The sequence below is a fragment of the Anoplopoma fimbria genome, chromosome 9 (assembly GCF_027596085.1).
Source record: "Anoplopoma fimbria isolate UVic2021 breed Golden Eagle Sablefish chromosome 9, Afim_UVic_2022, whole genome shotgun sequence".
Classification (NCBI taxonomy): Eukaryota; Metazoa; Chordata; class Actinopteri; order Perciformes; family Anoplopomatidae; genus Anoplopoma; species Anoplopoma fimbria.
Genome location: NC_072457.1, coordinates 6,863,400 through 6,877,633, shown reverse-complemented (window position 1 = coordinate 6,877,633; position 14,234 = coordinate 6,863,400). Strand labels below are relative to the sequence as shown.

At 34.9% G+C, this 14,234-nt stretch overlaps 1 protein-coding gene across 3 annotated transcripts; it reads right to left on the bottom strand.

The window, feature by feature from the left end:
• Positions 1-3,244: 3,244 nt before the first annotated feature.
• On the bottom strand, positions 3,245-13,280 carry zgc:112980 (uncharacterized protein LOC503706 homolog). 3 transcript variants are annotated; one of them, XM_054604566.1, is made up of 21 exons: positions 13,195-13,280; positions 12,365-12,488; positions 12,168-12,276; positions 11,960-12,053; positions 11,264-11,414; positions 11,037-11,154; positions 10,268-10,393; positions 10,068-10,130; positions 9,767-9,889; positions 9,498-9,653; positions 9,345-9,398; positions 8,132-8,358; positions 7,965-8,044; positions 6,913-6,990; positions 6,723-6,794; positions 6,540-6,644; positions 6,312-6,417; positions 4,998-5,070; positions 4,680-4,740; positions 3,818-3,870; positions 3,245-3,694 (listed from the first exon to the last, which is right to left on the bottom strand). In XM_054604566.1, the coding sequence occupies exons 2-19, from the start codon at positions 12,477-12,479 to the stop codon at positions 4,722-4,724; spliced, it is 1,869 nt and encodes a 622-aa protein (XP_054460541.1). In that variant the 5' UTR covers positions 12,480-12,488; positions 13,195-13,280; the 3' UTR covers positions 3,245-3,694; positions 3,818-3,870; positions 4,680-4,721. The 3 variants fall into 3 exon arrangements, with proteins under 3 accessions (XP_054460541.1, XP_054460540.1, XP_054460542.1); XM_054604565.1 differs by having other exon boundaries at positions 3,246-3,698; XM_054604567.1 differs by lacking the exon at positions 4,998-5,070 and having other exon boundaries at positions 3,246-3,698.
• Between the last annotated feature and the right edge of the window lie 954 nt (positions 13,281-14,234).

Here is a 14,234-nt window from a genome sequence, read left to right as displayed (position 1 = left end):
AATCATAGTATAGTATGTCGAAAAAAGTCTCAAGAAAAAAGTCATGAAAAATAATCATAGTATAGTATGTCGAAAAAAGTCATGAAAAATAATCATAGTATAGTAAAAAAAATTATAGAATAGTATGTCGAAAAAAGTCATGAAAAATAATCATAGTATAGTATGTCGAAAAAAGTCTCAAGAAAAAAGTCATGAAAAATAATCATAGTATAGTATGTCGAAAAAGTCAAAAAAAGTCATGAAAAATAATATATAGAAAAATAATCATAGTAGTATGTCATGAAAAAAATCATAGTATAGTATGTCAAAAAAAAAGTCATGAAAATAATCATGTATAGTATGTCTCAAGAAAAAAGTCATGAAAAATAATCATAGTATAGTATGTCGAAAAAAGTCAAGAAAAAAAGTTATGAAAAATAATTATAGAATAGTATGTCGTCAAAAAAAAGTCATGAAAAAAATCATAAAAAAGTATAATCATATGTCGTATAGTATGTCGAAAAAAAAAAAAGTCATCATAGAAAAAAGTCATGAAAAATAATCATAGTATAGTATGTCGAAAAAAGCAGAAAAAACGTTATGAAAAATAATTATAGAATAGTATGTCGAAAAAAGCAGAAAAAAAGCATAGTATAGTATGTAGTATAGTATGTCGAAAAAAAAATAGTATAGTATGTCGAAAAAGGTCTCAAGAAAAAAGTCATGAAAAATAATCATAGAATAGTATGTCGAAAAAAGCAGAAAAAAAGTCATAGTATAGTATGTTGAAAAAAGTCTCAAGAAAAAAGTCATGAAAAATAATCATAGAATAATCATAGTATAGTCGAAAAAAAGAAAAAAGTCATGAAAAATAATCATAGTATAGTATGTCGAAAAAAGTCATAGTATAGTATGTCAAAAAAAAAATCATGAAAAAAATCATAGTATGTGTCAAAAATCATGAAAAATAATAGTATAGTATGTCGAAAAAAGTCATCATGAAAAATAATCATAGTATAGTATGTCGAAAAAAGTCAGAAAAAAAATAATATAGTATAGTATGTCGAAAAAAGTCGAGAAAAAAAGTCATGAAAAATAATCATGGTATAGCATGTCGAAAAAAAAAAGTCAACTCATGTAAAAATGTCATCATGTAATAGTATGTCGAAAAAAAAAGTCATTATAAAAAAAAAAAATCATGAAAAATAATCATAGTATAGTATGTCGAAAAAAGTCAAAAAATGAAATGTGAAAAAAAGTTAAAAATAATATAGAATCAGTATGTATGTCGAAAAAAGTCATGAAAAAAAAAAAGTAAAAATAATATAGTATAGTATGTCGAAAAAAGTCATGAAAAAAAGTCTAGTATAGAAAAAATAAATGAAAAAAATCATGAAAAATAATCATAGTATAGTATGTCGAAAAAAGTCATGAAAAAAACGTTATGAAAAATAATTATAGAATAGTATGTCGAAAAAAGCAGAAAAAAAGTCATAGTATAGTATGTCGAAAAAAGTCAAAAAAGCAGAAAAAAAAGTATGTGAAAAATAATCATGGTATAGCATGTCGAAAAAGGTCTCAAGAAATAAGTCATGAAAAATAATCATAGTAATAGTAATTGTAAAAAAAAAAAGTCTCTCAAAAAAAAAGTCATGAAAAATAATCATAGTATAGTATGTCGAAAAAAAAAAAAAGTCTCAAGAAAAAAAAAGTCATGAAAAATAATCATAGAATAGTATGTCGAAAAAATGTCATGAAAAATAATCATCTCAAGAAAAAAGTCATGTATAGTATGTCGAAAAAAGGTCTCAAGAAAAAAAAAAAAAATAATCATAGTCATGAAAAATAATCATAGTATAGTATGTCGAAAAAAAATCATAGAAGTATGTCGAAAAAAAGTCTCAAGAAAAAAGTCATGAAAAATAATCATAGTATAGTATGTCGAAAAAGGTCTCACGAAAAAAGACATGAAAAATAATCATAGAAAAATAATCAAAAAAATAATCATTGTCATATAGTTTGTCGAAAAAAATGTCAGAAAAAAAAGTCATTAAAAATAATCATGGTATAGCATGTCGAAAAAGGTCTCAAGAAAAAAGTCATGAAAAATAATCATAGAATAGTATGTTGAATAAAGTCACTAAGAAAAGTTATGAAAAACAATCATAGAATAGTTTGTGGAAGAAAATCATGAAAAATAGTCATAGTATAGTATGTGGTTAACAGTCACAAGAATTAGTCATATTATAGCATGTCGAAAAATTCCATGAAAAAAGTCCTAATGACTTTTATTTTGAAAGACGTAATGAAAAAAATCATTAAAAAAGTCATAGTATAATACGTCGATAGTAGTCAAAGTAATAGTAGTGTAATTCATAAAAAAATAATAAAGTCATAGTAAAGTTTAAAGTAAAAAAAAAAGTCATAGGACTCCATAAAAAGAGAAAAAAGTCAGAGTACACTATTTCATAAAATTTAAAGAAACTCATAGTATAGCATAGTATGCCATTAAAAGTAAAAAAACACGTCATAGTAGCGTATTTAAAAAAACATATACCACTGTATGTAAAAAAAGACATAGTATAGCATGTTCCAATAAGACATACTAAGTATTTCAAAAAGTTAAAAATAAATGTTTAGAATGTCATTAAAAAGTGATAGTATAATTTATGAAAAAAGTTAAGTTATTATAGTGTCATGAAGAGAAAAGAACTTTCATAGTGTAGTGTATTTAAAAAATGTTATATTATAGCATCTCATAACATTTTAAAAAAGTAAGTTTAATATATGCGAAAAAAGTCATTATATTATGAAGTGAGAACAAGTATGTCATACAAAGTAAAAATGTCATAGTATGGTAAGTAATAAAACATTATTTTTAAAAGTCATCCTAAAGTATGTTATAATAGAGTTATTGTATAGTATGTCATAAAAAGTAATAGTATTGGATGCCAAAAAAGTTTTTTAAAAAGTCAGACTACACTATTTCATAAAATGTTGTAAAAAAAACCTCATAGTAAAGTAAATCATTAAAACTCAGTGTAGTATGTCATAAAAAGTTAAAAAAAAGTCATAGTATACTATGTCATAAAAGTTAAAAAACATGTAATTGTATGGCATTTCAAAAGAAAGTCATACTATACTGTCATGAAAAGTCAAAAAAGGAATACTATAGTACATGAAAAATATTCACTATAGTATGCATAAAAAGTCACAGTATAGTATTTAATAAAATAATAAAAAAGCAGAGTTTAGAACATGTTTATTTACTCTGAAAATAATATCATATATTTTACATTAGGATTTTAAATTAAGCAACATAAGCAAAAACAGCATTAAAAATATATTTTCCCGTTTATTTACTAACATCACATGATTGCCTCTTATGAGCACTTGTAACAAAAGATAACATCCAAGAGTATTTTCAGAAGGTCACAAACATAACATAAAAAAAAAAAAAACTAAACCCAAAGAAGAATGAAGCAACATAAAGTGTCTCTATGATGTTATGAAATTATGAATAATAATAATGAGTACGTGTTTGAAGTCTCTTCATCGCTCTGTTGACATCTGGTCCGTCCAGGTACATTTTGACATCTGCATTACATTTCATTAGTTTGAGGCTCCTCCAGATCTCCACTGTACTCAACTCAGTCTAGTTGGAGAGGGTGCAGTGAACTCTGTGTTTGACGGGAACATCAGTCTGCAATGAGGCCTACCTGAAACAACCGAAAGGACAAAGACATTATATTTCAGCATGCATGATAAGCTTGGAAGTTGGTAAAAATGTATAAAAGGAGGCTTTATATCAAATACAAATCTGAGAAGCAACACTTACAGTTTGGTTGTTTTATGTGTAAATGGAGCCAGTAATCAGAGAGGGGATCAGCTCTGAGGGATGAAAAAAAGAATACCATTACTACTCAATGAATATTTCAAATCCTATTAGAACGAGTACTGAAATGATAATATAACAATTAGTAGACTCACTGAAAATTAATTGAGATAAATAGGTATTCATTTATTAGCTGTCATTCAAGTTAAAAAGCCAAACAGAGACTGTGCTCATTCAACACAAAAACAACATTTTCGAAAATGTTTTGAGCTCACGCATTCATTCGTGCTCCTGTATTAACTGGGCGGTCCAGCAAAAATCTAACAGCACCATAAGTTACATTTATATCTTTCTTTTTATAAGTGTGATGCCGTCACAAAATGACAACAGCCATTTGAAGCTTCTTTCGAAGACCTATACCAATAGAGGCTTAAAAATATATAATATATTTTAATGAATTGGTTTAAGAATTGGTATCAGCAGAGGAAAGAAGAGTGATCAATGCACAGCAAATAGTAACCAGCTCTGTGTTTACTGTGCCACTAACAGGGAGCTGTAAATGTGTATGTTTTGAGAGTTTACTGGATTAAATCCAAAGTGGCAGAAACGAGAAAAAAAAGCTGGTATCGGAAGAGTTATCAGATTTAACAAATGTTTAAAAAATATATATAAATAATGCATTCAGCACATGTGTAAGGCCTCAAGGTTTCACATGTGTTTTAGTGACAAATACTTAAGAGTTTACAGTTTGCTTTCATAAATAAAACATATGACCCACAACTAAAGAGAAAAAGACACTTCAGACTTTTTCCTTTAAAAGCGCATTATGAAATAACAAAGAACAGCTGAGAGCTGTGGGACTTACAGTTGACACTGCGACGGGGCCTTCAGTCAGGAGGAGTAGAGTTTAACAGCCACTGGACTGCCTACATGAGGGGAGGTACAGAGGGTTAAATCAGCACCACAACATAGAAGAAACATTATAAAGGATCACCACATGTGACAGAGTGACTTACAGTAGGTGCTGATCACCACCACATCAGGAGAAGTCATGTAAAACAAGGCAACAGATCAGATCCACAGCCTTTTTAGTAACTTTATATAATCCAGTGTAAAAAGGAAAATAGAAAGGTTTTTTTTATCTCAATGAGTAGTGGTTTGTTATGAATTAAATCTCACTCACTGGTCCCAGTTCTCTGTTGAAGAAGACTGAGTGGATACAATGGTGTGAAGAAAGGGTAATAAATGATCCCCATCTGTCAAAGACAGAAGAAACAAAGACATGCTATGTTTTGTGGCTGTGAACGCTATTTGCCAGACTTAGACTCCTAATGGACCCTTCGCTAAGACCTGCTGCTACTCTGCATAGCTGTCAGAGCTACGTAACCATGGAGACCACACTTTATTCCCTTAATAAATATTATCAAATTTTGGGGTAGACAAAAAAGCGATTTCAGAGAGATAATAAGCGTTTGAAAATGAGGAAAATCTGAAACGATTGCATGAGAATCAATGAAGCAGATTCAGTTAGTGGTCTGATTCTGGTCTGAGCTAAGCTGGACTTAGCGAAGGGTCAATTACAAAAACTCCAATACATGCAGAGCTGAAACAATTAATTAATAATGAAAGTTAACCCATCGACTATTTTGATGATTGACGAATCGCTGAAGTCATTTTTATTTATTTTTTTAAGCAAAAAAATTAACATGTGACATCTTCTGTTCTGTTTCCAAATGTAAATACTTGTGTCTTTTAGAACTACAAACTTTTTGGGGTTTGAACTTTTGATCAAATGAAGCAAAACATTTGAAGACATCACATTGGACCGTGGAAACTGTGAAGAACATTTTTCTCTTTTTTTTCTGACACTTTTTAGACCAGACAATGCATGGTGGAAAATAACAAGTAGCTGAATTGATAATGAAAATAATTGTTATTTGCAGCTCTGATGTCATGAAAGCAGCATTTAAAAGCAGCGCTTGAGAGGAGGGATGCCCTGACCAAGTTTATTTGCCCATATCCCAATCAGAGTACTTGTATATTGGGTATCTGCTGGTACCAAGTCTGATATACTTATATTTACCTAAATGTTGATAAAGTATGTATCAGACAGATTGAAATAAAAACTGTAGCCCACTTAATCTAACACATTTTATTTTCCAGGATATGCTTAAATTATTGAAATAAGTGAAAGATTAACTCAGATAATGACGTTGCACAATCTTTTTTAATACAGAAGTATACTGAGGTGTTCTGGAAGTGCTGTCTGAGCCACAGACCTGTGAGGTAAGAAGTTGGTTCAGTTCCTTCATGTTACCACCAGGTGTCGCCAATGAGCGCAAATCAACTTATTTGCTCTTTTCGTTAACAAGAACCAAAATATCTTTGCAAGAGTACTGATACATTTTGACCTATTTTTGACGTTTCAATCCCCCCACACACAGGTATTTTGAGTTTAGTGCGTTGATTCATTATTATGAGAAAGATGCCCACACACCTGTCGTGTTTTCCATCTCCTGTGAGATCTCCTGCAGGAAGGATGTGAGCCGTTCCGGGTTGGAGGACAAACTGTCCCACAGCCACCCGAGAGCCCACATGTTGTCCTGAGAGACAGAGAAATGTTACTGGATAAAAACCTTTAGATCGTCATCTCCGCTTCATGGAGATAAGGAAGATGGAAACTGTTCCAGCTCTTTGGAATAAATGTCTGCAAACAGGAGATCACCTTAAACGTGTTGAGCACAGGGACGGCTGGACTCAGAGAACCACTAAGGATTCTCAAACCTAAAGCCCCGGTTACCAACAGCAACAAAGCCTGATCTGGGTACACCTGTAAACACAAACACATATATATTAACAGTTTATAAACAGGCTTGTAACTTCCATGTGTACATCATAACTAGCGCACCTCCTTAAAGAAACGTGGGATCTGTATGTTCGTCCCGTCGTGCAGTATCGAATTCACAACATCCTTCGCTTCCTGAAGTCCAGACATGAGAGACAGAATTTACAGAATGTAAACAACTTACACTATGAACAAATTGAAAATCATAAAAAAAAAAATAGAAAGAAGCTGTTAATAAAAGAAAAATACATACGTGTTGAAACTGTGGGCTTGGTTCTGGGAGAGCGACGAGTGTGTTGGCGACTTTGAGTAAACTGGTCCAACACTGAGACTGGAAAGTGGATCAGAGAGGTATCAGACAAACGATCACACACTGGAACATGTTAAGCAAGTCAAACTTTATTCATACAGCTCATTCATACACATGGGGAAAGTCAGTGTGAATGCAATTAAGAGAAAAAGAAAGAAAAACATTCACAATAGCTCTATCACAACAAGAACTCAAACTATTAAAGACAATACTCAAAACGGGAAAAAAAAAAAGCGCAGTCCGTGAACATGTTAACTCTTCAAGAAGGCCGTTTCAGTAACAGGGAGCTTATAAAATTAAACACAGCTTTGACTGAAGGCCAGAGGTCCGGGTAGCTCCTAGCATGTCCTACGCCTACTGTGTGTGTGTACCAGACTATTCAATGCTTAAAAAAATATAAGGAAATCCATAAAACATAAGATTACAATTTTTTTTTTCAAAGAACTATAATTGTATATGTAACTACAAGTATTTCCATATTTGAGAAAATATTATTCTATACTGTGTATGTAGGCCTTTTACAGTCAACTACGTATTATCTGTTTAAAACTATGTATTTATTTATCCAAATCTATGTATGAATCAGTATGTATTTACAAGAACGGATTTTATAATGTTTTATATTAACTCTCTCTCCTGCGGTGAGCAGCGTACTCCTGCCTGCCTCTCAACTTCTAAGCAAGGCACAAAAGGAGAGGGAGAGACCCTGCTGTGTCACTGTGATAACTCTAAGCAGCATGGCAATGATTCAAAATATAATATACTTGCTTTTTTTGATTGTCTGAATAAATTTCTAAATTTGTCGCAAGTTTCTTTTTAGAAATAAAGTCACTTAGAGGTTCTTAAAGTCACAAAATCTAGCAAAAATAAATATGACAAAAACTGCGTAAAAGACGAGTGGAATCAACAACAATTTATGGCACGACCACAAGTGATATAAAGGTGATCTGTTGTTTTGTTAAGAAACCGAACAGTGATGAGTGTTGCAGACTTACATCAATGAAGACGGCAGAGCAGCATCTCTGAACCCTGAGAGCAAACCTCACCAGCACAACATGTGGTATCGGCACAGCATCTAGAGACAGAAGATACATTTTAAATAAAACTATTTTAAAAAGTAAGTAAAGTAAAAAATCTGTAATTGATCTAGAATAGGTCTGACCTTTAACTGGCTGCCACGTTGCGTCAGAAAAGCAGAGCTGCGCTGACTGACTGAACGCTACCTTTGGTGCCGTTGCCGTTTTAAAGATGCGGAAATAAAAGAGGAAGAGCTGTGGAGTTAGGCGAGCGGCGGGAGCGTTCACCGAGGGGAACAAGCTGTGCAGACCGCCCGTTAACGACCCGTCCATGCACATGAAGAACGGGATGAGGTCCTGTAGCTGCTGGAGACTAACGGGGGAAACAAAACAAATCATGTCAACATAATATATATATAAATCTATGCATCAGATTATATTTAGTAAAGGTTACAGTTATAACAACCATTTTATGTTTTTCCAAACCTGAACCCGGAGCTTTGCTTTTGTGTATCAACAGTGTCATTAAAAAACATGGTTTTGAAGAATGTATTCAATTTTTTTTTAGATTTTCAAATTTATGACTAACAACATATTCACTGACAAAGACAACTCACATATAACAGAATAGTGTTAAAAAGGGCCATCATCTATAAAAAAACATACCTGTTTTTGGGAAGTCATTTTTAATAACGGAAATAAACAATTTAGATTCTTTCTTTTTGAGCAGGATTTTTTCTGACTCCTGTGATCCAAACATTTACAATAACTCCAAAGCCTTGTTATGTGGAATAATCAAAATACATTGAAAAAGAGAGTCCGCTCCCGGGCTCAGCGACTGCATTTGGTCGGCGTCGGTGGATGCTGAATATACTAAATGTTACAACCGGACTCTTCTACCCCCCCGAACTAACACTGCAATAGTTGATAAGAAAATAAAGATTCCTTTGTGTTAGAATATTTGTAAATTACATTTTAAATGCTTAATAATAATAATAAATATTTTTAATTGGACATTATGATAATTAGTTACGCGTGTCTGCTCAACCAGCTCTCTTAGGGCATAAAAATCGAAAAAGGTTGTCCAGCCTTGGATGCATATTTGATCATTTAGCAGAATCAGATCATTATAATATATGCTTAAATTTTAAATATTGTGTACATGTTAACTGATGATTATTTTTTTTAGGTGGCTAAAAAAGGCCACCTTAAAGCTTTCTTGCTGGTCCTCCTGTCTGTTTCTCCAAATTGGGGCCACAGACAGCCATCTACTGTAATTCACTTACTCTGGATAAGTAGCTCATAGAACCCTACTTCTATCTGAAACATTTAAATATTAGTGAGTATTTGAACACTCACAGTCTGGAATCATCCGTCTCGACGACTCGTAAGTAGCGACATAATTCTCTGTACCTGCAGACGGTAAGAACACAGCCAGGTTTGGTTTTATTAGCAGTTATGAAAGGAAAGGTTGTGTGTCTAGATATGTGTGTGTGTGGTTCTGTTTTGTACCTGTGCTGCCGATGTAGTAGTTCTGTTCTCAATAGAACTATATAAATCTGTTCAATCAGGAGGTCCTTCTTGCCTTTGTCTTTGCGGAATCCCGACACGTTCTGCCCCTTCAGCACGGACACCAGCAGGACGTCGTCCCAAAGACGAACACACAGGCTGAAATCACACACACACAAAGCTAAAATGATGCACAGAAAAGGGTTTTATGTGTAACCTTGGGGATAAAACACACACCAGCTCTTATGAACTGCTGCCTCAGAAACACACACCTGTTCTTCATGCTCTTCAGCTCAGAGGGGAAAACGAACTTCTTGTAAAAATCCTGCAGTTTGAGGATGAACTCTGATGTTAGATCAGTCATCACCATCTGTCTCTGCACGGACGCTACTACCCTGGAAAACCCAAACAAGGTAAATATACAAATAATTTAGCTTCAGACAGGACACAACATGAGTTCTCTCTCTGTGTGTGTGTGTCTGTGTCTGTGTGTGTGTGTGTGTGTGTGTGTGTGTGTGTGTGTGTGTGTGTGTGTGTGTGTGTGTGTGTGTGTGTGTGTGTGTGTGTGTGTACCTCTGCAGTAACAGCCGTCTGGCTTCAACAGCATTAGCCATGGGAGACTGCGAGATGAAATACCTGTAGAGAATTATACAAACCAAAGAAAATGACTACACAGAGAGCATAAACGCTGTTAAGATAACCATTAATCTAGAACATACGTGTGTGTGTGTGTGTGTGTGTGTGTGTGTGTGTGTGTGTGTGTGTGTGTTTACCCTGAGGCTGGAAAATGTCTAATAAAGTCCTCAGCGGCTCCCAGTCTCATGATGGCAGCAGCTCTCCCGTCCTGTTTATCTGCTTTGTTCAGAAACGATGACACAAACTCGTACACAGGTGTGTAGCTGCAAAACAAATAAAATATGTATTTTATTCTAAAAATGTCACTTTTGTTAATAATGTCAGAGACGATGTAAGACAGCCACAGTTCATGTTACTTCGTGGTGTATTAGGCTCTACGGATCTTGATATTAGTCTGCTAGTTAAAGGCTTTGGTCTAATTACATTTTTTAACTGCATGTAGATTTCTCCATCAGAATATGTTTGTGTATGTTTTAGTCTGGGTGTTTTTTTTTAAGGTTTCGGGGCCCTTCCCAGAGAAGGGAAACTTTAAAAGGGGCACTCCAGCTATTCATTTTTGCATTTCTATAAAGTTATATGGAAGTCATACATTTTAAAAAGAAATGTTAATAAACAACTTTTTAGGTATCAGATTTGCTAGCTTTTCCAAAAAGGGACGAGACGACCCAACACTAGCCGATGAGAACGGCATCAGGCACACAACACTCTGCCCCCCCGGTGAAGTACAAGGTTTTTAGGTAGTCCCTTAATGATAGAGCATTTTTAGGGGTTTTGGAAATATTTACAGGTTTAATGTTTAGGTGTCCACATACTTACGGTCACTTGGTATTGGATGTGCATTTGGAACAAACATTAATGGACCAGGATGAATCTTAATGACTTTCATGTATAACAAAGATCACTCACTCGTGGACGAGGCCTTTCTGGTTCGATTGGTTCAGGCCGCATTGATCTAAAGTCTTTCCCTTCAAGAAGGACGAGAACTGTGCAGAGAGCCCCTGTTTGAAGCTCTGCAGTATCGTCTCTGGACAAGAGGAAGACAAATCCAGTGACAGTGAAACAAAGTGTTTTAACAATAAAACAACAATTGGTTCAGTCTGTGGTTTTCCAAATATGTATGTGAGAGCAAGTACCTGCTTGTCGGAGGTGAGAATCTATTTCAGACAAAGTTAGGTTGAAAGCCTTCAGTCCTCCCAGCAGCGAGCTGTTTCTGATGTTGGTCCAGAAGTCGCTCCTCTTGTGGCTGTTACAGTGACACCTACCGCTGTAACACCACATTTGACACTGAAAACACACACACACACGCACACGCACACACACACACACACACACACACACACACACACACACACACACACACACACACACACACACACACACACACACACACACACACACACACACACACACACACACACACACACACACACACACACACACACACACGATGAATATATGTGTTCAGCTTGTCCAGAGCACAGCTGCTTTATACAGGGGCTACTGAAGCTTTTTCTTAATTTGTGATCATAAAGCTTAACAATGTTTACTTAAACAATGTTGGAAAATAAGAACAATTACTCCTTTATAATGTGTATTCAATTCAAATTATTTAAATAGCATGTACTCATAACAGAAGTCATCTCCAGACACTTTTCATATAAAGCAGGTCTAGACCTTATTATATAATTACAGAAAACCAACATTCCCTGCAGTTGTGGATAAACTAGAATGATAATTACAGCAGCTATTATAATAATAGAAATATGACTGAAAACTATTATTTTTTTTTATGTCTGTGTTTGTGCTCTGTATGTAATTAAAACACATACCGACGACGCCAGCTTGTCACATATGTAGCAGAAGCACTGGTCACACATGAGCTGGTTACCGGCCACCGGAGCACCGATCTCACAGTCTGTAGCCCTGAGCAGGACAGAGGAAAGGAGGTGTGATCATCTCTAATGAAGGTGCAAAAAAACCCCCCAAAAAAAAAACACTATCAGTTTATCACAGAAATGTGTGTTGCAATTCACTCACGTAAAAGCATGTATGGGACAGTCGTAGCGTGCATGAGGCAGGACCTCAGCGCGGCGGGAGAAGGTGATGACCAGGTCTTCATCCAGGGCAGCGGGAGGTACAGCACAGTCTGAAACACAGAAGAAGAGACGCTCGTGACCATTCATAACAAACATCACATACAGGCTGCCGGTGTTTCACGTAAACACATCTGTTACCAGTCTTCTTCACATCCTCCATCTCCACGATGAGAACCGATTGATCACTGCACGATATGTCGTCTTCATCGTCACTGAGGATGATGATTTCTCCAGGGTCCACCGTTGTACCCATGAGCAATGTCTAGCAGAGGAACAGGGAGAGAGAAGGAAACATCAACTCACACATGTTTACTCTGAGTAAGATGTTGGTCTGGTCTTTGAGTGAGTGAGTCATAGAGTGAGTGAGTCAAAGAGTGAGTGAGTCAAAGAGTGAGTGAGTCAAAGAGTGAGTGAGTCAAAGAGTGAGTGAGTCAAAGAGTGAGTGAGTCAAAGAGTGAGTCAAAGAGTGAGTGAGTCAAAGAGTGAGTGAGTCAAAGAGTGAGTGAGTCAAAGAGTGGGTGAGTCAAAGAGTGAGTGAGTCAAAGAGTGAGTCAAAGAGTGAGTCAAAGAGTGAGTGAGTCAAAGAGTGAGTGAGTCAAAGAGTGGGTGAGTCAAAGAGTGAGTGAGTCAAAGAGTGAGTCAAAGATAAAACCCTTCATGGGTTGTTCCTAAATGAAGGTTACAGGCTGGTGTGTTAGTTTTTAGGAGAGGAACAGATTGTCAATACAATAAAAAATACAACTCCTCCAGATGAGACAGTCACGTGTCTTTGTCATGAGACTCATTCTTCATGAACTCTGGTTATTTGTGTTCCTTCAGGAGGCTCGTTAGCTTTCCTCAGGTCAGGAAACAGAAAGTTAAATACGTGTAAAAACGCTCTCAGATTGAGTCAACTTGTTCACTGCATAATGTTGATATAAAACACGTTCTTGTAGTTGTTTTAGTTTGGATGGCGACAGCTGTCTTACCTTTGTTGTTTCCAAAATAAAGAAGTTATTTTTTGGCGCCTCGCCTTCTCCAAACTCACTCACCGGATGTAAAGTTTATTTTCTTCTTCGTTGGTTTAATTGTTGGTCGGCAAACCGGTTTATAGTTGTAGTACCGCCACCTACTGGACGGCAGTGTGGAGCAGTAGATTCATGTATAAAGTAAACAAATAGTGATCAAACAGCGTTAGTTACTCTATTTAAATAAATAAATAAATAAATAAATACATGCTAGATTGTAACTTAATGAGCAGGTACAACTCCCTGATTAAAGATTTTATTCTTTTTTTGACTCATTTCTTGAGTATGTTCCGAACTCAGATGGATGGTAACCTATTATCCTATTTGTTTTGATGGTTTTCACTCCTTCATTGAAGCTTTACTGAACCAAACAATCTGGTATCTTTATTAATATCCTTTGGAGGCAAAATACTATTTTGAACTTTGTAGAATTTTCTCTTTTGTAGCTTAGAAATAAGTCATTTGAGGACTGTTATTTCATTTAAAATTGAACACGTTATTCCCTATTCATTTAAATCAAAATGTAAAGAAAATTGGATCCATCTAGATTTTCTGACAAAATTCATCCAAGGAAGCGATCCTTTAATCCCAGAATTAATCTGGTTAGTTTAACTGCCTCTTCCCTTTTAAAACCTGAACTTGTCTCCTTGGAACAATCTGTAACTGAAAGATGCAGCATTATTTCATTCTTACACATCACCTTACATTTCTTTTCAAGCCTCTCTTTTAACTATCAAATAATACATTCACGTTTTCTCCCTGAAGAGATTATTAAGATTTTTTTTTAGACATTTTACAACTAATTTCATCTGTAACTAGAGACTCAACAAGCGTTACCAAAAACAAAAATAATCAACTCCTGACACATTAGTTAAGTTTTCGTCCTGTTACACTTCAGTCCATCAGACTGCAAGGAAGCCTGAGATTCCAGTTTCAAGCCGTGCTTTAAGATTATTATCTACCACCATTAGATAATAATTGACTCTTAAATTGCATCCTTC